The 22,727-nt window shown below is 47.2% G+C and overlaps 1 protein-coding gene across 3 annotated transcripts; it reads right to left on the bottom strand.

Moving 5' to 3' along the window:
• Positions 1-446: 446 nt before the first annotated feature.
• On the bottom strand, positions 447-22,659 carry KLHDC4 (kelch domain containing 4). 3 transcript variants are annotated; one of them, XM_071756575.1, is made up of 12 exons: positions 22,334-22,554; positions 21,816-21,907; positions 21,083-21,161; positions 20,104-20,202; positions 17,956-18,092; positions 11,740-11,832; positions 10,697-10,856; positions 5,895-5,976; positions 3,832-4,040; positions 2,119-2,521; positions 1,321-1,437; positions 447-1,035 (listed from the first exon to the last, which is right to left on the bottom strand). In XM_071756575.1, the coding sequence occupies exons 1-12, from the start codon at positions 22,430-22,432 to the stop codon at positions 860-862; spliced, it is 1,746 nt and encodes a 581-aa protein (XP_071612676.1). In that variant the 5' UTR covers positions 22,433-22,554; the 3' UTR covers positions 447-859. The 3 variants fall into 3 exon arrangements, with proteins under 3 accessions (XP_071612676.1, XP_071612677.1, XP_071612678.1); XM_071756576.1 differs by lacking the exon at positions 21,816-21,907 and having other exon boundaries at positions 22,334-22,659; XM_071756577.1 differs by lacking the exons at positions 20,104-20,202; positions 21,083-21,161; positions 21,816-21,907; positions 22,334-22,554 and adding an exon at positions 19,336-19,474.
• Positions 22,660-22,727: the final 68 nt, after the last annotated feature.

The raw sequence follows: 22,727 nt of genomic DNA, 5'->3' as shown, positions 1-22,727 counted from the left end.
AGCTGGAAAGAAAAGAGATGCCTTGAGGAGACTGGGGTAAAAAACCCAACCCAAACCAAACAAAAATCCTTTTGAGATTGTCAGCCCACTCCCTTCTGTCCTCAACATGTCATCAGGTCTCAAGGCAGGACATCTGACTGGCAATAAAGTTTATTTCTAGGACAACTGCTTTCTTGGGCAAGGTGGAACTTAACTGGGAGATTCCACAAGCAAAGGAGAAACCTGCTAGGGCTGGTGTTAAAGGAGAGGCTTCTACTGTTACATGCTCAGAGATGGTTTGCAAGGATTCCCAGGTTGCTCCAGGCTGTGCAGCCACATCTCAGGGCTGGTGGAGCATCCTACAACCACCACCTGCATATTTCACACCAGGAAGAGCAATCCTTCTACTCACAGCAGGAGAAAAAGAAGTAGAAAAGGTAGAATGGGATTAAATGAGAAACCCAAGATGATAAAACCAAGTAAGTTTATTGTGGAAACCATTGGAGATGTGTTCTGGCCCCAGTCAGGGCAGGGAATTTGGGACCAGTGAACCACTGTGATGTGCAGGTTGTCTCAGCAGACTCAAAACAACCTCTGAACAGAAATCAGACAGTCCTGAATGTGCCAGACTCATCAGAACAGGTGCCTGGACATCAATCCTGTTCCTTCAGACCCTCCCCACAACTCCAGGGGAATAACAGCATATCCAGAGCATTAATCAAGCAGGCACATTGAGACTGGGCAGCCCAGGGGCACTCAGAGTAGGCAAAAGCTGGAATTCCAGGACACCTTCTGGACATCCTGACTGCCTGGCACATCAGGCTGAGGCCACTGGTGCAAACCACTGCTCCCAGAATTTTTCCTCACTCCTGGAACAGCCTCAGACTGAATCTTCATAGAAAGTCTTTGCCATGGCATGTGCCACTTTTACCACCTTCTTCTCCTTGGCATCTGGGCCCATGTTGCTCCGGGCAAGTTGGATCCAATACTGCTCTGTCCTGGCCAGGAAGTCTGGGTGCTCCTCCCCAGGCTGAACTGAGGGGTGCTGCTCAGCTCCTAGGAAGGAAGAGAGGAAAGAGAGGTCACCAACAGCTAAAGAAAGCAATCTCCTCTTCCAACCTGGTGAAGTCTGCTCTTCAGCTCAGGTGTTTTAAAGTTACAGCCCAAAAATCTATCAGTGGGCTGTGGAATTTCTCCTCTACATGAGAGCAGAAAACTGCTGTGGCTGGAAAACTCACCTGGATGCCAGTGAGACCACCCAGGCTGGCAGGGGAACCAGCAGGTACTGTACTAAACCCCACTTTATACCTGTCTGGAGACAACATTCATCTTCATCATTACCTTCCTCATCTTCACTCTCCTCTTCAGAGCTCTCCTCACCATCTTCCCCTCCCTCTGCACCTTCCAGATCATCATCATCTTCATCTGACTCTGACTCCTCCAGCCATTCTTGTGTTTCTTGGAAGAGAAAGGAAACAGAAGTAGTAAATAACAAGCTGTTTCCCATTCCTACACCCAGAACTGTCCTGGGGAAAGCCAGGACAAGGTCAGATTGCTCCTTAAGAGGCCTCCTGTATTCATTGCCCTCATAGATCTCCTGGCCTGGCTGTTCAGGGGCCTGGATCTGATGGGGAAGAGGGGAAGAGGCTGAATAATTAGGAAGAAGAGCACAGGACAGCTGTGAAAAAAAACTGGTCAGTGCCAGTGCTGACAAAGAGTGAACTTTCTTCCCTAGCAGCTCCCAGTTCTGTGATCAGAAACAAGACTCCTTCCTGCCTGCATGCAGGGCCAGGGACACCCTCTTTTAAAAATGGCTCTTTACAGTGCCTAACACATGACCAGGGATGAATCACTTCACCACCACCTCCCTAAGAGAAATGCTGCTCTAAAACAGACCCACAGATCCTTTCAGTAACAAGTAGAAAGCCCACCAAATCCCTCTTCCCAGGCTTCTGCAGCAATGCTGACCATAAGCCATTGCACAGCACATCCTCCCAAGCTTTTCCCAGGAAAAAAAACACAACTCAAAGGCTCATCACTTGAGAAAAGCTTCACAGTTGAGGTTTTTTTTTTCCCCCCCCTTCAGTATAGTGTTGCCAAACTAAAGGCAGAGAGGGAGACCCCAAGACCAGAGCTTACTTGGGTCCATCTCCACTAGCACTTTCCATTCTTCCAGCTTGTGCAGGTCGATGCTGTGGAGGTCACTGAGGGTGAACTGGCGATCACCCACCTCAAACATCCCCCCAAAGACATAGAGCACCCCATGCTTCACTGCCAGCATGGCATTGGAACGTGGGCATGGCTCCACGTGCTGGCCCAAGGCTCCATCTTCCTCCTCCTCTTCTGATTCAGGCTTCTCCTTCTCTCCTGCAGGTCCAGAGATCACCTGCTTGATTGTCATTACAGTCCCATCTTCTGCCACCACCTCTTTGACTATCTCCACAGGGCCTTCTGGAGGTTCCTTCTCCATCTCCTCCTCTCCAGCAGCCTCTGCCTCAGTTTGTCTGCCACGTCTTCTCTTCCTCTTCTCTGATTTTGGTCCCTGTTAACATGAAAAAAGAGCAGGGAGAGGCTGCATGTGAACTGTGTGCAGCTAACAGCATGTACAGCAGTTAATAAAAATACTGCTGGGAGGGAAAGGGGGAGAATTCAATTAATTTTCACTAGAATTGTAAGTCTCAAGTGATAGATGCAACCTCCCCCTCAGCATGAACTTCTACCAGCCATGAAACAAGGAGTAGCAAAACTCCTGGAAAACCCATGGCATGGAATTGCTTTCTCCATTGGTGGCAACATGTGCTGGAGGGACAGAAAACTCCTCTCTTCTGTCCTGCAGGTGCACACAAAACACACAAGCAGTTCACTGGGCTTTAAGAGGAGCAAGGAAAATAACCACCATTTGGTGAAATCCAAACAATTGCTGGGCACTAAATTACAGTGCATTGCCAGGAAGCACTCCAGGTCTTCAAAGTACCACAAGAAAGGGTTGGAAAAGAGTCAGCTAGGCAGGCAGAAGCAAACATTTGAGTTGGTGTTTGCCTGTTATTATGGGATTGACTTCTCCTTTTTGACAACAAAGCCAGAAACAACAGAGGTAGAAAGGAGGAAGTTCAAACAGGGCACTTCCCCCTTGGAGGAGGGTTCAAACAAAATCAAAGATCTGAGCTGAGGGCCACATTTCTGAAATTTTTGTGAACCATGGGTAATACTTCATCTCTTCTAGTAGCTCATCAACAACAGGGAAAAAGAGGGAGGTTTTCTGATCCCATCACAACACAGGATCTTTTCATGGTAGCTTTTACTGAACTATCTAATGTCAGACTTACACATCTGACCTGGAGCTGACCTCCAGTAAAACACCATAACCACGTTTTCCTGCTGTTTTGTTTCATTTGGCATTATACAACAACACAGCACCTGCACCCTGACTCCTAGAGAAGGGGGGGATTGCCTCCTCAACCACTTTTACTCTTGTGCCCAGCTATCCAGGGCTCCCAGGCTTCCTCTCTCCCCAGAAAGGTGACAGTCTGCATCACACTGGGGAAGGAGGGCAAGGAGCTACCTGGGAGGGAAGGAGAGGGGTAGCACGAAGTCAGAGAATTTAGTTGGTCTGGCAGCAAAAAAAAAAAAAACTTTTTAGAGCTGCAAATCACCAGCTTCATTTCTACAGCCTCTTCCTTCCTTCCTGATCAGTGGGTTGTGGATCACAACCTGGTGGCTCAGCACCCCAAATTATTAGAAACAGAGGCTTGCTCCACACTGAGAGAGCTGGACAAGGGAAACAAAAAGGTGAAGAACAGGTGCTGGGTGCTCAAGGAGAATTAACTGAATGTATTATTTTTAAACCCAAACCTTCAGCTGCCCGGGAAACCAGCGGTTTTTCCCAATGTCATAGAAATAAATATCATTGAAGAAGTCTCCTTCTATGCTCTCCTCCTCCTCCTCATCATGCACTCCCCCAAAGAGCAGGCAGCGGTTATTGGGAGCCATCACCACGGAGAAGCCAGACCTGGGGGGAGGTTTCACTCCAGAGGGGCTGAGCCGACTCCATGTCCACTTCTCTGTTAATGGAGAAGAGCAAATCTCAAAGGAAAATCCTGATTTATCTTCCCTGGGTTTTCAGCCCTCCAGGAAGAACCTGGATGACCCATGTTGGACACTCGGAGAGCCAAAAGTGTTCATCAGAACCACTTCCATTTTCAGCTTCAACCATGCAGTGTCTGCACCTTTCCAGGAGGCTGGAGTTCAAACCAGGATGGATTTCAGCCGTCCAGAAGTAAGGAAAGGTACCCAGTGACCCCATGGAGCACACCCCTACAGCAATTCTCTTCCACAGGTCCCTGATCAACTTACACCACTGCCTCAACCCCCAAAATAAGTCCCCAGGTCCCCTTTGCCTACAGCACCTTATCTGCCAACTCACATTCCAAAATAAGTTCAGTTCACTGGAAAAAGACCCAACCAGGCTTTAAAAAAGGGCTCAGCAGTGGGAGAAGGCTGGTGTTCTAATACTTTTGCTCCAATCCTTTCTACTCTGGATTTTGAGGGAATCTCTAAAATGCAGGCTGGGAGAAGGGTATGCACTGCCTGGGCACTGTGCTCCTGCAGGAACCTCCATTTCCTCAGGATAAACAAACAGGATATAACTCAAGCAGCAACATCTGTGACCAACCCTCATCTCCAAATCCCCACTTCCACGTGGTCAGGGTTAAATAAATCAGTCACAACTTCAACATTTTAGAAATTCACCCCAAAGAAGGTTGTCCTGCTGCCTGAGGCAGGGGCAACATATACTCTGTCCTAAGGGAAGGGATGGAATTCCTATTTCTGGGGACATTCAGAGATAAAACAAGCAACCACAACCAACTCTTGGTCATAGCCCTGCTCTAGGTACTCTCCTGAGATCAAAACCCAATCTTCTCTTAAAAGAAATCAGCCACCACTGCCAGACTTTGTCAAAACAAAAATTTCCAGTGTGGAGAATTCTGAAGCCCCAAAGATTTTTCTGTTGTGAAACAGAAAAGCAGTGATCAAAATGTCCCAGGGAGCAGGAATTTCAAAATGTTGTTTTAATTCCCTCCCACACACAAACCAAAAAATCCCCCAAATATCTATTCTTGTAGTTTTTCCTGAAGCTGTTTGTGCAGGCCAGAGCTTCTCACACAGTCTGATGGTTATGCAAGGAGCCTGGAGACCCTCCACTCCATCCCAGACTATTCCAGGACCAACTGGGAGGTGTCAACATCGATGAAGCCATGAGCTAGAATTTTTTTCTCTGACAAAAAGCACACCCCAACCATCCTCCAGAGCTCTGCCAGCTCCTCCAAGCAGTTTCTCCACCAATTCCCCAGTGTTTCTCTGTGTCAGAGCTACCATTAGCTTTGAAACAAGTCACCTGGAGCTGTGTCCTGGGACTTCTTGCAGCCTTTGGCTACCAGAAAGCTCTGCCCAGCAAAGCAGACACAGCCTCATCTCTTCAGGCAGTAAAATGAAGCAAAAAAGGGGACAGAACCACTGTGTGGCTGCAGCAACAAGTGGCCAGGTCCCTTGGCAGAGTGCAGCAGTGAGGAATTCTCCATGTGTGATGGTCCATCTTCTCCAGCACACATGAACAAAAAAGGAGGATGTAATTCCCCCAGTATCCCCCCGAAACTGCTGTTTCCTTCACCCTTTCTATGCAAGTCACAGTATAAAAATGCATTTAGTTACTCCTGGGAAGAAGAAATATTTAAATCAACCCATCTTGCTGTGTTTAGCCCCAAAGCAAACACAGGGGCACAGCACTTTTCAAGGGGAATTTTGTTCTAAGCCTGGGGGTTTTTTTGGTCTGTTTTTTTGGTCTGTTTTTCAAAGGAAGAGAGAGGATTTGTATTCACAGTCCTGCAGCATCCCTCCCAGCTGCAGCAGTACCTTACCTTCCTCCTTGCCTGCACCTTCAGCCTTCAGCAGGAACATATCTGTATGCAGGGTGCCTTTGTCAACATCTTTCTTAATTCTCTGCAGAGAAGGGAAAGGACAGGGATGCTCAGGGAAAGTTGCAGCAAGCCAAAACAGAGGAGGTCCAACTCTTCAATGCCTACAAAGTCACTTATGCCACACACCTCACAGATAAACCCAATCACAGCCTGAAGCCCAAAATGCAGGCACTGTGGCTCTGGAGCATCAGGCAGGTCACAGACACCCTGTTCAAGGCAGGTTTATTTCCTGTGACAAGTCACAACCAACATCTGCCTGTGACAACCAGGCTGCAGCACAAAGCCTGGGACCTGTGGCTGTGTGAAGACCACAGGGTGCAGTTTAAGAGCAGGAAATCTGGCACCCAAAACAGGGAAATAAATTGCCACAAGGGATGAAAACTGCTTGGTTTTGCAGAAGGAAGGAAGGAAGGATGAGCAGCAGCAAGGAAACAGGAGATGCAAGGTCCTGCCTTTTCCTCTGCCACAGAGAGGATCAGGTGCTCCCCAGGGACTAATAGAACATCTGTGCCTCTGCTCCTGGAGCTGGGAAAGAGAGCAGATACCTCTCCACCCAAGTGCCACACAACAACTTTCCCCAGGGCTTGCAAGGCCCCCAGGGATGTGGAGCAGAAGCTCAGTGTCTGTGCTGTGCCATCTGCAAGGCCCAAGTTTAAGGACAGATGTGTGACCAGCACACAGATTTTCAGTCCCTGCCACCCTGCTCCAAGAGAAGTGGAGGTGACAGGGAGGTGACAGCTCACTCTCTGCACCCCTGTCTGACTGCAGATCTCATTTTGCAGCATTCTGAGTCCCACAGAGCTGTGAGAAAGTTTTTCCTCCTAAAAAGAAACCAAACAGAAGCTCCATTTTCAGCCCTACTAAGGCAACAGCAAAGCACAAGGAAGAACAGGACCTCCTAGGAGAGGTGCTGTGAGTTCAGGTATTGTGGCACCAAGTTCAAAGGGCTGTGAATCCCTGGGCCAGCAAATGCCAGTCTCTGGCCATGTCACATCACTGTCACCCAGATCCAGAGCAGCAGGAATCAGCAATGAGCTGCAGGCTGCAGACAGCTGAGCTACACCAACCTTTCTCAGTCTGTTTCTTACCTTAATCAATGGATACTCTGGAGCAGGATACAATGGATACTCAGCAGCACTGGATACTCAGGAGAGGGAGGGAGAGCCAGAGGAGTGGGCAGGAGGCTTTACACCTTGGAGCACTGATGTGAACCCCAGTGACTGCAAAGTGTGCCTGCTAATGATGCCAGGGATGGTGGTTATTTCAGTCCCAGTTTGTCCTTAAATGCTAGACAGAGCACACAAGCAGGAAACACCCAGCCTGAAGCGTGCAGGAGAACAGTAAGATGTGAGCTGTCTGCACAAAAGGAGGGGAAATAACAAACCCTGAGAGAGCAGTTGGCTTCCCTATTGTCCAGGCTGTGTAGAATAACCACATTATTTTTCTCCTGAAAACCACACTGCTCCCTGTAGTAAACACACTGCGTACACAACATGACAAAGCTGCTTGGGCTGAGAAAAACCCCAATGAGGTGGAGTGGGAGTTAAGTTATTTGCTGTCAAAGAGATGCCTATTTTCCCCAGTTCACACTGGCTCAGCAGCAGACACTTCACCAGCAAGCAGTACACTGCTGCTGGAGAGCTCAATCCCCTTGCACCCAGGACACCTTCTTGCTCTGAGGAAATCCTTCCTTCAGCCCCAAGAGGCTCCTGTTCCCCCCTGCTGTCCTCCTTGCCTGGAAGTTCCAGGTGTTTGCTTCCAAGCTCAGACCTGGTTTGGATATCTGCAGCCTGTTGTTTGCTCATTCATGTGGGTTAGCAAGTTACAAGAGCTTTACAGGCATTAGCTGGAAAAAAAAAACCCAACCCTAGTACCACTGCTGGACAGCAAGATGTCTGTTTATGCCCCTTCAAGGAGCAAAGAAACTGAGGCATGGAGAGAAGAAGGGGAAATCAGGATTCCCTAAGGTGTTAGACATGTCTGAGAAAAGAGACCAACAATGGCAAAACACATCCCATCAGCAGAAACCCTTAGCAGGGAGGGAACCAGTCCCACCAGACCTTGCAATTCAGGCAAACACTCCAGCCCTGCCACCAGCAATCTCCAGGCAGAATCCAATCCAGATTTGCCAAGCTTGCCACTAAAAAAAAAAACCCAGCCACACACCACCTCCAAATCCCCCCCAAATCCCCACATGCCAGTCATTTTTGGCATCCAAAAGCCTTGCCAGCCTTCCCATGGCTTGTAGGCTGCTTGCACCTGGAAGGTAGAGCAGAGCAGACACCTCCCAGCTGCATTCCCTGTGCCAGGCAGGCACAGTGTGCTCATGTTGCCTAGCAATAGAGAGGTCTCACTGCTTTAGAGAGCCAAAAATGCAGCTTGCTGCAGCAAACCCCATCCCCAGCATGAGAACTGGGTGAGGACATCTTTAAGATCAGCAGGAGAACAAGTCTGAGCTCCTTGTGGGATGGGGAGGAACATTTTAGAGCTGACAATGCTCACCACAGCCCGTCCTGTAGGGGGTCGTAGAATTTGCCTTTTATCAGTTTCAGGCTGAAGATGAAACAGATAATCACAGGGACACCAGGGTGCTAAGTAAGAACCCTGCACTTTAAAGTGTCAGGCAGGCTCCTGTCAATTTGTGTGCCAACATCTCAAGTTAGATGCACTCAGGGTTATAAAGGTGCTTTTTCACTACACAAGTGCCCAAGTACACAAGCCAGACACACTTTCTTCACTTCAAACTAAACCCAGAGAGACTCAGCTCCATGATAAGCAAAGACAGACTGGGAATTCAATGGCTGCACATTAATGAAGTTGTGCTTCTCCTAGAGGAGATAAATCTTGCCAAATTAAGTCCAAGAGCATGCTAAAGGTGTGTGGCCTTTGCATCCTAAGAAAGCTGCAGAGAAAATTCTGTCTGGTGCTTGGATCAGTTTGTAGCTCACCTGCACCACTCCTGACTGCAAGTTTACACAGAAGCAGAGTCTCTGTCAGGAAGGGCACAGAGAAGCACACTTACCTCTCTCTATTACAAAGTAGATTCATAAAAGGAGTCATTGTTTTATTCAAAAAGCTGTTCTCTAAGCTGGAAAGGAACTGCACCCAGCTCTTAACCTTGCTCAGTGCTCTGCATAAAGGCTGAGGGCAGCTTTGCACTCCCCCATCTTTTCCATTCCATTTTTATTAGCTCCAAACAACCGAGAGCAGTGTGACAGAGCCCACCCTCGTAAAGTGGAACAGAATCTACTGCAAACATGCATCAACTTTTCTATTTCTGTGGGGCTCAGTGTGCACTTGAAACCCAGCTCTTTCAGTAGCCATGAGAGCCACATGTAGCATGGCATGCAGGCTCCTGCCTCCTTCCCACCCTCCAGAGTGATGGGACAGAGAAAAGATAAAGGACAAAACCCTTTTGGGGAGAAAATGCCTCTGTATTGTTACTGCTATTTAATCAAATGCTCCTCTCATGAGCCAGAGCCCTAAGTGCAGGCCGTGAGGAGGCACAAATGCTTCTAAATATATAGACAGACTATCTTCTCTCCCCTCTCCCTGCTTTTCTCCTTTGTTCATTTATTCACATCAGCAGAACAAGGCGTCCTCCTCCCCCAGCGAGGCGCTGCTGGCAGCAATGCCTTTCCAGAGCCAGCAGCAGCAGGATTTGGGGCTTCTGTCTGCATTCACAGCACTAAAAGCTTTTTGCAGAAGCCTTTTGCTCAATGAAATATTTACTTCCTCCCTCCCAGCACACAGACAGGGATACTTGGTCAATGAGGACATCTGGCCTAACGGGCTACCCAGTATACATTACCACGATTAACAAAGCAAAAAGCAGAGCAGAGGAAGCCTGGTGCTCATCAAAAATCTTTTTTTTTTTTGAGTCTGCTAACTAGTGCTGCTCCCTTAATCCCTTCACTGATGAAAAAAACCCACAAGTCTCCCAGCAACTGTTGCTCTTAACCTGCAAGTAGAGTACTACCTGGAAATGCTGGAAGTTGGCAGCAACCACCACGGCTGCCGAAAAAAAGGTAATTTCTCACAAGTTGTTTACTCCTATCTCTGCAGTATCTAATCTTGGATTAGAGTAGCAGGGAAACCACATAACAATTTTGACCAAGATAAGCTCCTCAACCTGCACACAACTGCATGAGTAACTGCTTTAGTGGGAGAACTGGACTAGATGATCTCTAGAGGTCCCTTCCAACTCTGATAATGCTGTGATTCTGAGAAGGCACAATTAGAAGAGGAGATGCTTCTTGTAGTACCAGCTGTGGTTTGCAGCATGCAAAACACAACCATTCTGTTTCTGAACAACCCCAGGCCACAACTGCACATTCCTGTCAAGCTGGCACACCCACAAGCCAACCTGCACCCTCATCAGCAGCATTTTTTGGCCACCTGGCAGCTGTGTGACACATGGAAACATTGTCAGTCAGAGCAGTGGGCAGTTTGGTGACAAGATCACCAAATTCTGCACTGGGGACAAGGCTTGAGACACTCAGCAGAGGGAAGGAGCAGAATAAAGAACTCAATTTTGCTGTCCCAAGCTCTAAGCCCACTTCCCTCTCCACGGAGTCAAACCACAGAGGGTCACAGTCAACACAAGATCCCTGTATCAGCCCCACTTCAGCAACCTGAGTTTGTCACATTTAGTTTTCTCTTTAGACTCTCAGTTTTTCCATCAAATATTCAGTTTCAGATCTAGGAAATACAGCACTGGCTCACCAGAGAATCTCTCCTACCTGTTTGGAGTAGCCTCCGTAGATGATTATGCTGCCCTCAGGACTGGTAGTCATTTGACAGCCAGATCTTGGAGCAGGCCCAATTCCTGATGGAGCCAGCTTGCTCCAGGTGAAGGAGTCCAGGTTGAAAGCATACACATCATTGTAATAGATGTAATCTCTGGGGAGAGCAAATTGGCACATCAGAGGTTTTGTAATGGTCACCATTTAGGACAAGATAAAATATCACTTCAGGAACAGCATCAGGAACTTCTGAAGAGGTGCAACACCTTATTCAACTTCTTGTTTTTCTCCTTCCACAGCTGCAGAGATTTGCTTGGGTGAAGGTTACTGTTCCAGTGCAACAATTTGCACCTGACAGACCTTTTTTTAAGACCTCTCTAGGTTCTCATTTACCTGTGTCATTCCTTTTTCCAACAGAGGTTTCCTCAACATTTCCCAATGAATGTGGTCCAAGGCAAGGCAAAGCAGAACACAAAAGCTCAAGAGAGATCAGAGCTGTGTCTGCCTAGGGGAGCACAATAAACCTTGTTCTCTTTCTACTGGTCAGCTCACATACTGCTAGTGGAAAATGCTCTGCCAAGGTTAAATTCCCAAAGTCACAGCCAGATCCAGGCTGGGCTTTGCAACTTGCACTTTGCTCCTAGGACTATGATTATGCTGCTTCCTGTCCCTGAGACCAAAGAGCTAACAAGTGGCTTCACAGTCCCTGTGACAGACCTCACAAAGTAAGAGTCTACTGGAGAAGATGCTTCAAGGAAGACAAGGCTCTTTGACAAGATTCAGAGGGCAAAAGTGATGTATTAAGCTTTAGTCACAAGGATGAGTACCTACTTCAGTGATGGGCTAAGTGGTACAATGGTTTCCCAGACACTTGAAGAATTTAACTCAAGAACATTTGTCTTTCTACCACAGAAGTCTAGTTCAGTAACAGTGCTGCTCATAACCCTTCCTTTAAAGCCCAGCTTTTTGTTACTGGTGAAATTCTGTTGTCCTTTTTTCACAGAGGAATCAATACCACCAGCCAGCCTACAGATACTCACCTTGCACTCTCATGGAAACCTCCAAAGACAATCAGCTGCCTCTTGCAAGCCACCATTCGATGTCCACTTCGTCCAGAGGGCCCTCCTGATGCCCTGAAAGGCAAAGAAATTCCACTCATCAACAAAATTCCCTTTCCTGTTAGTGTGTCAGTCCATTTTTATTGAAGTCATTGGCAGCTCTGCTGGCTGAGTGTAGTTTCTGTTCTCCTGGAATAGTAAAACTCATGGAGAGCTTCACTGCCATAACACCCAGGTATGTTTTTCCCCAGAACAGCATTTGTGCTCCTCCTGTAACTCTTTGCATTTGAAACACAGGCATGTTGCAGAAAAAAAAAAAAAATTCCTAGTAATAAACCATCAAGTTTCTAACAGCACCTGAAGTCTTGAAGTCTTTTCTGCTGTAACTCAGGAGCTGATTTTTCAGGCAAGTTTAATGAAGAGCAGTTAACTCCCACCAATTCAAGAAAGGCACTCCAGACATAGATGTTTTCTCCAAGTACCAAGAGTTGTCTCTGATATCCACTCTCTTTCACTGTCTTAGGAAATCACCTACCCGTGGCATCTCCACTCACCCACCTGCAGGTAGGACACAGGATCAGACTACTGAGAAGACTTTGGAAATTACTTAGAATTTCTTAAGAACAAAGGCACTGCAGCAAAACAAGTCATCACTATTATCTTACTCACTGAAAAGCAGCCAGGCACCACCATGCTGCTCTTTGAAGCCTTTCTGACCTTTAAGTTAAATGTGCCACAATCAATTTCCAGGTACAAGCAACAACACCCCATCTGTCACACCCAGAAGCTTCACATGAAGCCAGGCAGCTGGCAATGACACTCCTGAGAGGCAAGGAAGGTAAAACTTCCTTCATGTTCACCCACAGACTGAGCATCACATCAGAGAGAACAAAAACCACCTGAAGAACCCTCAAAAGAAAGGCAACTTCAGGCCAAACTGCAGAGAAAACACAATTTTGCTGTGTGTGTTCTCCACCTCCAATGGATTCATCTATCCCACTTCCACCCTCACTGGGGAGTCTCCCAAAGTGCCCAGAGTTGGCACCACTGAACCCAGCAAGACTTCTCAAACAGGCAGTGTTCAACGTGTGTTAAGTGGCTGCAAAATCAGGGCCTAAAGAAATATGAAAGCTGCTCACTGTTGAAAACAACAAAACCTTAAAGCCACAATCCCACTGCTTCACTTTCCCTGGCAGCAGGCAGCTGGAAAGTGTGGTGATAGGTTTCTGTGGAGAGAGAAAATGAGGGTCCTCATCCACTGCCAAGAATGACAACCTCACACCAGACATAATGAAAACCTCCAAGTAGAACAGCAGCATTTGGGTAAGGCTGAATTAATAATTGATTGCTTGGATTTTTTATTCTAACAGAAAGTGGGGGCTTCCAGGCATTTACTGGGTTTCTAAGTATCACCCTGCAGCACAGCACCTCCAGTATTGATTTCATCAAGACCTGAAATTGTTATTTTCTCTTCTGTAACAAAACTGCCACATTATTATTCCAAAGGATGGCACCTTTTAAAGTATCTTTTTTTTTTAAAAAAAAAAAAAGGAATGAAAAAATCAACATTAACAATAAAACCCTGTTCTCAGGGACTATCTTCTCCCTTGCTTCTCAAACAGGTTTCCAAGTCTAAAATCAATTCTGAGCAATCAAAAGTTTACTCATTGATGTGTGGGTTTTAAGAAACAAGTTCCCACAAGTTCTCAAAACCACAAACAGAACCATCCAGTCTGGGGCCTGATCCCAATTCAGAGAGGTATCAGCACCACTTGCCCTTAACCACTGGGTTATTTTCTCCTTTCCAGCAATGCAACCTCCAAGAAACTGAAACACAGTTCCAGGAGGCCTCACCCTCTGCACAGCATTTTATCATCTCAGCACCCTTGGCTTTACACACTGCAGGTGTCAGCCAGAAAGGGCAGTTTCCAGCCCTGGATGTAAGGACATGCCCTCCTAAACCTGCAACAACAGCTCTCAGGAAGTATTTTTGTGTGGAGCTATTCACACAGCCAAAGGTTTTTTGTCCCCAGTCTCCAAACACAACACTGGAAAAGCCAAATGGCAGAGCCAAGCAGGACTGGCATAATGTGCAACCATCCCAGGAGGCAGCTGCAAGCTTGAAGATAAATTTGCTTTTGGGAAATCAGTCTCCTTTCACCTGTATCCTTGCTCGTGGTCCAAACCAAACCTTTTGGAAATGGTTTTACAGGCTTTATTATTAATACTCTATTTGGTGGGGTTGACACCAGAAAACAAACATGTGGGAGGGAGCTGTAAATTCTCCAGTCTTTTTTTAAAAATGGATTTAAAGATAAGTATGGATAAGGACTGGCTCTACACATGTGCAGTGTGAGGCTGATCACAACTGCTCCATAAGGAATTTGCTTTTGCTTGTTACTCTGGGACTCACAGAAGCAAAACAGCCCTGAATTTCAGCCCCCAGATTCAAAAACTGAAGCCTTGAATGTCCCAGTGGCTACAGGCTGCATGACTGAGTTACTTTTTCAGCCACTCCTTCACCCAGATGAATCTCTGAACTTTCCCATATTAATAAAAGTGATGATGCATCCAACATCCCATCAAAAGGGCATTTCAGGACAAAGTGAGGCAGCTGAAACCCAGGACTTCAGTGTTCACTTTTACTTTTGAGTGCAAACAAGTGCTCAGCTGCCCAGCACTCAGTGTACCCACCTGTTTGTGTACCCTGTTAGGAAGGATACAAACAAATACACAACTGTGCAAGGCATAAAATCCTCAATTTAAGTCCCTTGTGAAGTCAATCAACAATTGTGGACCTGGATCTACCAAAGAACAAGCTCACAAGGCTCACTTCTGAGTTCTCTGGGCCAGCAGAGAACTCCTGCTGAATGGATTTCAAATATACAAAACACCAACCTTTTCTTCAAGCACCTTTCTACCCTGGTGTTGCAGGACCTGATCTCCCAGGTGACACATGAGGAAGAAGACCCAACAGTCAGAAGCAAACCTCCAGTGAAATGCATCCTGCACTGCAGTGACTGCTCCAGTTCTCTCCACAAAGTGTTCAACACACACTTGTAAAATGCTACCCTGAAATATTTATAGCACCACATCTCAAAAAAAAAAAAAACAAAACAAACAACCAAAAAGAAAAAAACCAAAACTGTTATGGGAAGGATGATGAACTTCCCAGCATTAAAAGGAAAAAAGCAATAAAGGCAAAGAAGCAAGACAAAGAACTACAGAGAGGCTGGATCTGCCAGTTCCCAAGCACAACCCCAAAGTGAGATGCTCCCTGTCTCTCTCTGAGGGAGGGCACTGGGCCACATGGAGCTGAGTAAGGATGTTCTCTCTAGGGAGGAACAAGACAATTTGGTTAAATTACTGCTTAGCTCTGAGGCAGAGTAACAAACAGTTCATGCACTGAAACAACCTTCTGCATCACACACATGGTAAGGTGGTTCCCATAAAGGCAAAGTCAGTTGCTGGCAAACCTTCTAACAGGCTAGGATTGGTGTGCTTGGACCATCTTTGGGCAAAATGCAAGTAAAGGTAGTTAAATATTGCTAAATTGAGCTGGTTTTAACAGCAGACTGGCACCACTGTGCTCTGTGCTAGGAGATAATGGAGATCCACTTTCCCAGCAGCCTTCACAAACACAGACCAGGGATGTTATTCTCAGGGATGAGTTATTCAAGGTTTTCTCTTCAGAAGTGTTTTAATGTCAAGCCTCTTATGGCACCAAGATGGTCTGTGGCATGAACTGTGGGCCAGGAAGGACAACAATAATTGTCTGAAATCTAAGCTGTGCAGCTGGAATAACTTCATTTCCTAGAACTGCAAGTTCAGATCACAGCAGGGCCATCTTAGCTATTCAATCCACACAAACCAATCCATTCAGACCCACCTGGAACAGGGTATTTGTGATTCTTCCCACATGGAGCAGGAACTTGGTCTCTCTTGCCCTGACATTTCTTAAGGAATAATTATGTTTCTCTATTATTTGCACTAAAATGCCATCTTCAAAACCCAACTGAGCTTACTCAATACCAGCCTGTACTCCCAAATATCCACCACCAGACATTTAATCAGGCAATAGTGCTACCACATTGGAAACCTGGAATTATTGCTTGGCCTGCTATGTGAAGGTTGTACCAAGGCTGGTGCCCCACCATGATCCAAAAAAAAAAAAAAAAAAAAAAAAAAAAAAAAAAAAAAAAATCCAAAACCCTGCACAATCTGCCCCCTCAGTATAGTTTTCCAAAACACACTCACTCTCCCAATAATCATTACCCCCCCTCACCAGTCACCTCAGCTGATTAATCTAAAATAAGCAAGAGCTTGACTTAAAGACAGATATGAGAAAAAAATGACAGCAGAAATGGGGTTCCCTGGCAAGAAAAGCAAAATTCTGAAGGAAGTGAAACGCATCACCTGCTATGATCATAGTTTTAAAGGAAATAGGGAAAAAAAAATCCCTTCTGCCCTCTGCTCTTCCCCTTTCCAAGCAGACTGCAATCAAGGTGCCATATGGAAAAACAAAGAGGCAGCAAAACCTTGATTTTTGCACTCAGTCAGGTTAGAAGTAAAACAAAGACATCCCCTCCCAGCCTCCTTCCCCAGACTCCTCATTAATGCAGCTCTTGGAGCTCTGCCCAGGGATGGGGAGGAGATAACACTTTGTTTTGTTTCCCCACTGGGATCTGGGCACAGGTGGTTTCAAAATTCCAGCAAGGCTGAAAGACAGATGTCCATGAGGAAGCTCCAAAAGAGCAGATCCTGCATGGGGCAGGGAGAGAGAAATGATCATCTCTCCAGGGCACTTCTACCCATATAGATTATGATGCTACTGTAGAAAATGTCTTAACCTTTTCTCTCCTAAGAAACAACTGAGTATCAGTGTCCCCAAATGCATCTTCCCCACTTGTAGGTGTCTACAGCCACCATGGCTGGGAGGACAAAGTGCTTTTCATGCTACTCTTTCCTTCAGCTGAACAACACCCAAGCACACCAGTGCTCCAAAAAAATCATAGAATCCTAGAATTGGCTGGGTTGGAAGGGAGCTCAGAGCTCATCAAGTCCAACCCTTGCTCCACTCCCCCCGTGGTTCCCAGCCCATGGCACTGAGTGCCACATCCAGGCTCTTTGGAAATATCTCCAGGGATGGAGAATCCACCCCTTCCCTGGGCAGCCCATTCCAATGGCTGAGCACCCTCTCCAGAAAGAAATTCTTTCTCATGTCCAACCTAAACCTCCCCTGGCACAACTTGAGACCTCTTGTGCCCTCTTGTCTTGCTGAGAGTTGCCTGGGAAAAGAGCCCAACCCCCCCCTGGCTCCAACCTCCTTTCAGGGAGTTGGAGAGAGTGATGAGGTCTCCCCTGAGCCTCCTCTTCTCCAGCCTCAACACCCCCAGCTCCCTCAGCCCTTCCTCACAGGACTTGTGCTGGATCCCTTCCCAGCCTCCTTGCTCTTCTCTGGACCTGCTCCAGCACCTCAAGCTCCTTCCTGAGCTGAGGGGCCCAGAACTGGACACAGGACTCAAGCTGTGGCCTCCCCAGGGCTGAGCACAGGGGCAGAATCCCTTCCCTGGACCTGCTGGCCACGCTGTTCCTGAGCCAGCCCAGGATGCCATTGGCCTTCTTGGCCACCTGGGCACACTGCTGCCTCCTCTTCACCTTCCTGGCAATCCAGACTCCCAGCTCCCTTTCTGCCACTCTGTGCCCAGCCTGGAGCTCCCCATGGGGTTGTTGTGTTGAACCTCATCCCGTTGGGACCAGCCCAACTCTCCAGTCTGTCCAGGTCCCTCTGCAGAGCCCTCCTGCCTTCCAGCTGATCCACACTCCCCCCCAGCTTGGTGTCACCTGTGAATTTGCTGATGATGGACTCAATCCCCTCATCTAAATCATGAATAAAGATATTGAACAGAACTGGGCCCAATCAAGTATTAAATAAAGTATAATCAAGTATTAAATAAAAAAAATAAAACAGCTTTGGCCTAAGTAGATTTTTTTTTTATTTCCATCATTTCTAGGATGGGCACTTCTGTACTCAAGGGAGAGAGCTCATGCTGGGACAGTTCCTCAGAAGGTCAACTTCACTGACTTCAGAACACATCAGAGAATGTCAGAACATCAGGTTGGAAAGCACCTCAAGAATCATCTGGCCCAACCTTTCTTGGCAAAAGCATCTTGTAGACAAGATGGTCCAACACTTACTTGATCTGCTCCCAGGTCTTGGTAGCCAAATGCAGGACCCAGAGATCCTTGTAGTGATAGAACTGTTCCCCATTGGGAGATGCAAATTCCCCACCAAACACCCACAGCTGCCCACCAGCTGTGGGCACCACTGCTGCCTGCCAGGAGAAGAAGAAAGAGCTGGATCAGCCAAGGGTTCAGAAACCAGAGACAGAAGATCCTAATCAGTCAAATGGGCAGCTGCCCCCAAATACCAGAGAAGTATCAGTGGCTGCTGCTGTCCTGCTTGACAACAGCAGCTCTCTGGGGCTGAAAGAAGGGGAATTTTAAATTCATATTATTCTACAGCACACTTTCCCTACAGCAGAAGAAAGCTGGCCACATATGTTTTTTTTCCAGGTTGGCCATCACAGCTCAATAGTGGGATAATGACCTCTTTCTTCAGAAGGGCTTCATTACCTGCCTGCATTTCCCAGCAGACAGCAAGAAAGATTTTTACTATCAGACACATGACCATGCCCTGCTAGAAACCAGCCTGTACATGCACTGATTAAACATGTAACAATATATGGGTGTGTTTGCAAGGAGGATTTGGGGGAGCATGACTTTACCCAAGCATAAAGGGGACACATGCCTGGTTTTCCTGGATATCTGGTGCTTAAAAGCTGAAGGGGAAGGTATATGCACCAGCCTGCTCCTACTTACGTGTGACATTTTCAAGAGCTGGCTTGAAATTCATTACACAGCCAAGCCCTTTCCTTAAACAACTGACAACACCCATCTGTAGCTATTGTAATGACAGCTCTGTTGGGCTGATGTGATGAGCTCAAAGAGAGGAGGGCACGTCAGGGACCAGAGATGACAAACAAGACTGAACACATGCCCATAGAAACCCAGGGACACACCTCTGTTCACCTCTGAGCTAACGCAGAACGGGCATCAAAAAATCCAAGTGCCAGGGAAGACAACAAACCAGTAATGAGGCTGAACTGTCCCTCCTGTGTGACTGTAATTAATTATCAGATGGAAAACTTCCTGAATGATGACTCCTCAGGTAGGTTTCTCGATTTATTTCTGCCTTCAATCCAGCTGCAGCTCCCAGATGCACCACAGCCTGCCTGCTCGGTTCAGACTCAGCTGCTAGACAGCCACCTGCTGGCTACCAACACCCAAACAAGCACCTCTCAACTCTAAGCTTTTCATCCAGGGAAATAAATGGGTGTTGGAATTCATGGTCCCCTTGTGGGATTTGGTCTTGGAAATCACCACTGATTTCAGCACCACGAGGCAGGCCAAAAATCAAGTCAGAACATTTCCATTCAAGAAGGGACTCGCAGGTCAGAGCAGCTCAGGTCTGATACAATCTGGGAAAATGAACCTAACCAGGGGTTTGGGTCTTACCAGGATGCTCTAAAGAGCTTTGGGGAGGAAGAAAATAACATTCAGGTCCTGTATGGCAGCTTTTGAAATGGAGCAGTCACCCAGCCAAGTGCTGCGACAGGTAAGATTATTTATCAGACAGCTGGCAAGGGCCAAAGACCTGCAAAAAATACAAGTCTTTGGTCCAGGTTCTAAAGTGGAGATGTTCACATAAAGTAAACCATCCCAAATCCTTCATCATCACATCCAGCCAGTGACCTTAATGATCCAGGCATCAGAGAGCTGAATTCTAAGGGAGCGTCACAGTATCCCAAGGAAAATTCAGACAACTTTGTCTACTGCCCTTGCAGACAGAAGAAAAAAAAAAAAAACAAAAACCAAACCTGTCTGTCTGCCAAGGACCAAAATCACAACCCAAAGGTGAGACACACAGTCAGTGCTGGAGGGCTGCACAGCTGGGACATTTGGCAAAGCCCAACTGCTTCAGTAATGCTGCTCCAGTTCATCCAGGTGCCTCCCCAGGAGCCCAACTTCAGTCCTCTCAACCCAGCAGACACAACCCCAAATTTTCCTCTCACACTTCACATTTCCAGAGGCCACCCAGGGATCAGAGAGAACAAGAACCCAGGGCAGGATTGTAGAGATTCCCTGAGAAGAGGTGAAGTGACACCACAGCCCACTACAAGGAGAACGAAGCCAGAAACACTCGGGGGAAAAAAATTTTTAAAAAATAATCAATTCCCACCCATCTTTAGTGCAGTTTTTGAACGATTCCAACTGCTGCTGTACCTGGTGAGCACACCTCCTTGGTGGTGGGTTGGGAATCTCCAGTTTGGACCAGGAGTTCTTCCTGATGTTGTAAACATACAGCTCGTTGTACAGGTATGTCTGTTAAGAGAGGAAGAGCAAACATCACCAGAGCTCTCCTCTGGACAGGGTCAGTCTGGCCAGGCACAGCCACTCCTGAGGGTTATCTGTGCCTCCTCCACCAGACTGGGAGTCAGCAACTTTTTCAGAGTGATCCAACAGTCCTGGACTGTTCTTTCCCAAACCCTTGGTTAAGCCAGTGATAGCTTGAAATAAAAGAACTTAAAAAGTGAGAGCTTAACACAGGTTTGGAGGTTAAAGCTGCCCAAACTGCTGCCCAACTCCAGAGAGAAGAACAGCTTCAGGTAGTGAAGCAAACAGAATTACTTTAGCACATCACAATGGGGGATCCCAAGGGGGCCAAGTATCACTGGCAGGCTTGTGCTTTCAGGTTATGGTATGTATTTCTTAGGATCAAAAAGACCATTTTGTCTCCAGGAGCACAATAAACACCTGCAGCTTGCAGAAATGCAGTAACAAGAGAGTGTCCACTTGTAACTGTTTGCTACTGTCCTCACCTCGAAGACAGGCAACGCCTTGCCAGCTGCAAAACTGCAGAAATACCTTGTTTTGAAAAGTAAAAGGGGTTCTTCAATAGTCATCAAAAAATGAGGGGCAGATATGGCTACAATTAAATCTGGAGAAATTATGAAACCTTTAAATATTGATGCTGAGACAATCACTCTGACTCCTTAATGAGTTCCAGCATGTCTCCTTCCTGCCAACTGCTCCAGCATGAGACTGTGTCACGGCAGAATTAAAAGGCTATTTTGATCTCATTTGGGGACAAATACATATTTTATGACTGCTGCCTTGAATTTCACTTCAAATGAGACTCATCCAAATTACAGTAAAAGGCAGGGAGAGGATAAAGAAGAAAAAAAATGGAAGTATACATTACTTTTTGGCCATTGAAATATTCACCTCCAAAAAGGATCAATTCGTCTTTCTCAGGGTGAGCAGAGAGGGAGCCATTCAGCCTGCAAAATAAAAAGGGATGGACAAAAATCCAGCAAAATCCAGAAGTTAACAGCCCTTAACTCAGCACTAACACCTCTGCCCTCCAGCCACAAAGATCTCTCCATCATCTGCCAAATTATTAGGCTGAATTATTATATTCACCCCGGGGCTAAAAACTTCTCCCAAGAAATTAACTTCTTCAAAACTTCCAGCAAGATTAATTTGACACTGTCTGAAATCTTCTCCTATTTTAGGAGCACACGTTATGCTGTCATTTAACTCGCCTTTTGACGTGAGCTCTTGAATTTTAATGCTGCTGTGTCAAGAACAAAAATGAGTTTGATGAGGGCACGTAACCATGGGGAGAACTGGGCTGCCTTGTCCCAACTTCTCTGCGTCATTACTGCTGGTCATGGCTCACCTACATCCCACCAAAGAGTGACAGAACCCTATCACTGCCAGTTAAAAAAAAAAAACACAACCTTTTGGCTCAGATTTTGAATCCTTTTTTTAACCAGGGAGTCAATACACCAGGTATTTTATAACTCCACACATCACCTATGGCAGATACTACGCCTCCCACTCTCAGGAAATAACTTCACATAATCTGATTTCACTAAAAAGCACAATTAACTCCTGTAGAAGTGCAGGCAAAGCTTCATGCAGTCTCCTACCGAGGTGAAGGGGGTGGGCAGGATGTCTCAATGACTTGGGTCTTTTTCGCATCTAAATTCTGAAATTCTGCTATCAGGGCTTCAAGATCCTCCTGGAAACGAAATGCCAGATATTTATAATAAGTTCCTTCAGAAGCAGAGAGCCACCACATGAAACCAGCACTCACCATCACCGTTTTTCGGATTAAAAATCCCGTCTGCTTAGGTTCCCTTCATCCCACAATCATCTAAAATTCCCCAAACCGGTGGATTTTGCCTCTGCCAGGATAGCATCGGCCCTTCCCAGGTCCCCAGCTTTGTGCTGAGGTAACACCGCGTCCTCCCCAGGCAAGGTCGCTGTTTTCAGGCCTGGATACCCAAACATTTTCATTTGCCGCTCACTCTTTTCCTTTCGATTTTAAAACCCCTCAGTCTCTCTCCACCCCACTCCTCCTCTGCCTCCACCTCAGGCCCCATTTCACGGAACTCCCGGGACCGGGATTACCGGACCCCCCCTCCCTTCTTCTCCCGCATCTCACCTCCTCCTTCTTGGCTCTGCGGGACACTTTTTTCTCCATCTTCGCAGCCGTTTTCTCAGCTCCCTTCCCCTTCTTCTCCCGCTTCCCTTTCTTCCCCATGGCTGCAAGGCCGGCCTAGGCCGCACGGGAAGCACCGCGCTCTCCGGGCCACGCTGACCGCTCCGGGTGCACCGCGCCTCGGCTAGCAGCACCCGCTTCGTTCCGGACTTTCCAGGCCGCCCTTCGCCTCCTACCCGAGCGCTCAGACCGCGGGGGCCCTCTGGAGGCCCGGCGGACGCTGCACGGCCAAGACCGGCCCTAAACCTTCCCCTCCGGCGGCTCCAGAGCCTCCAGGCCGGGGCTGAGGGAGTGCGATGGGCCCTGGGAGCCCCGCCGAGGCGAGAAGGGCCTTAAG

The sequence above is a fragment of the Heliangelus exortis genome, chromosome 13 (assembly GCF_036169615.1).
Source record: "Heliangelus exortis chromosome 13, bHelExo1.hap1, whole genome shotgun sequence".
In the NCBI taxonomy this organism is placed as follows: Eukaryota; Metazoa; Chordata; class Aves; order Apodiformes; family Trochilidae; genus Heliangelus; species Heliangelus exortis.
Note: the sequence above shows the minus strand (reverse complement) of the source record. Positions and strands in the feature narration are given on the sequence as shown.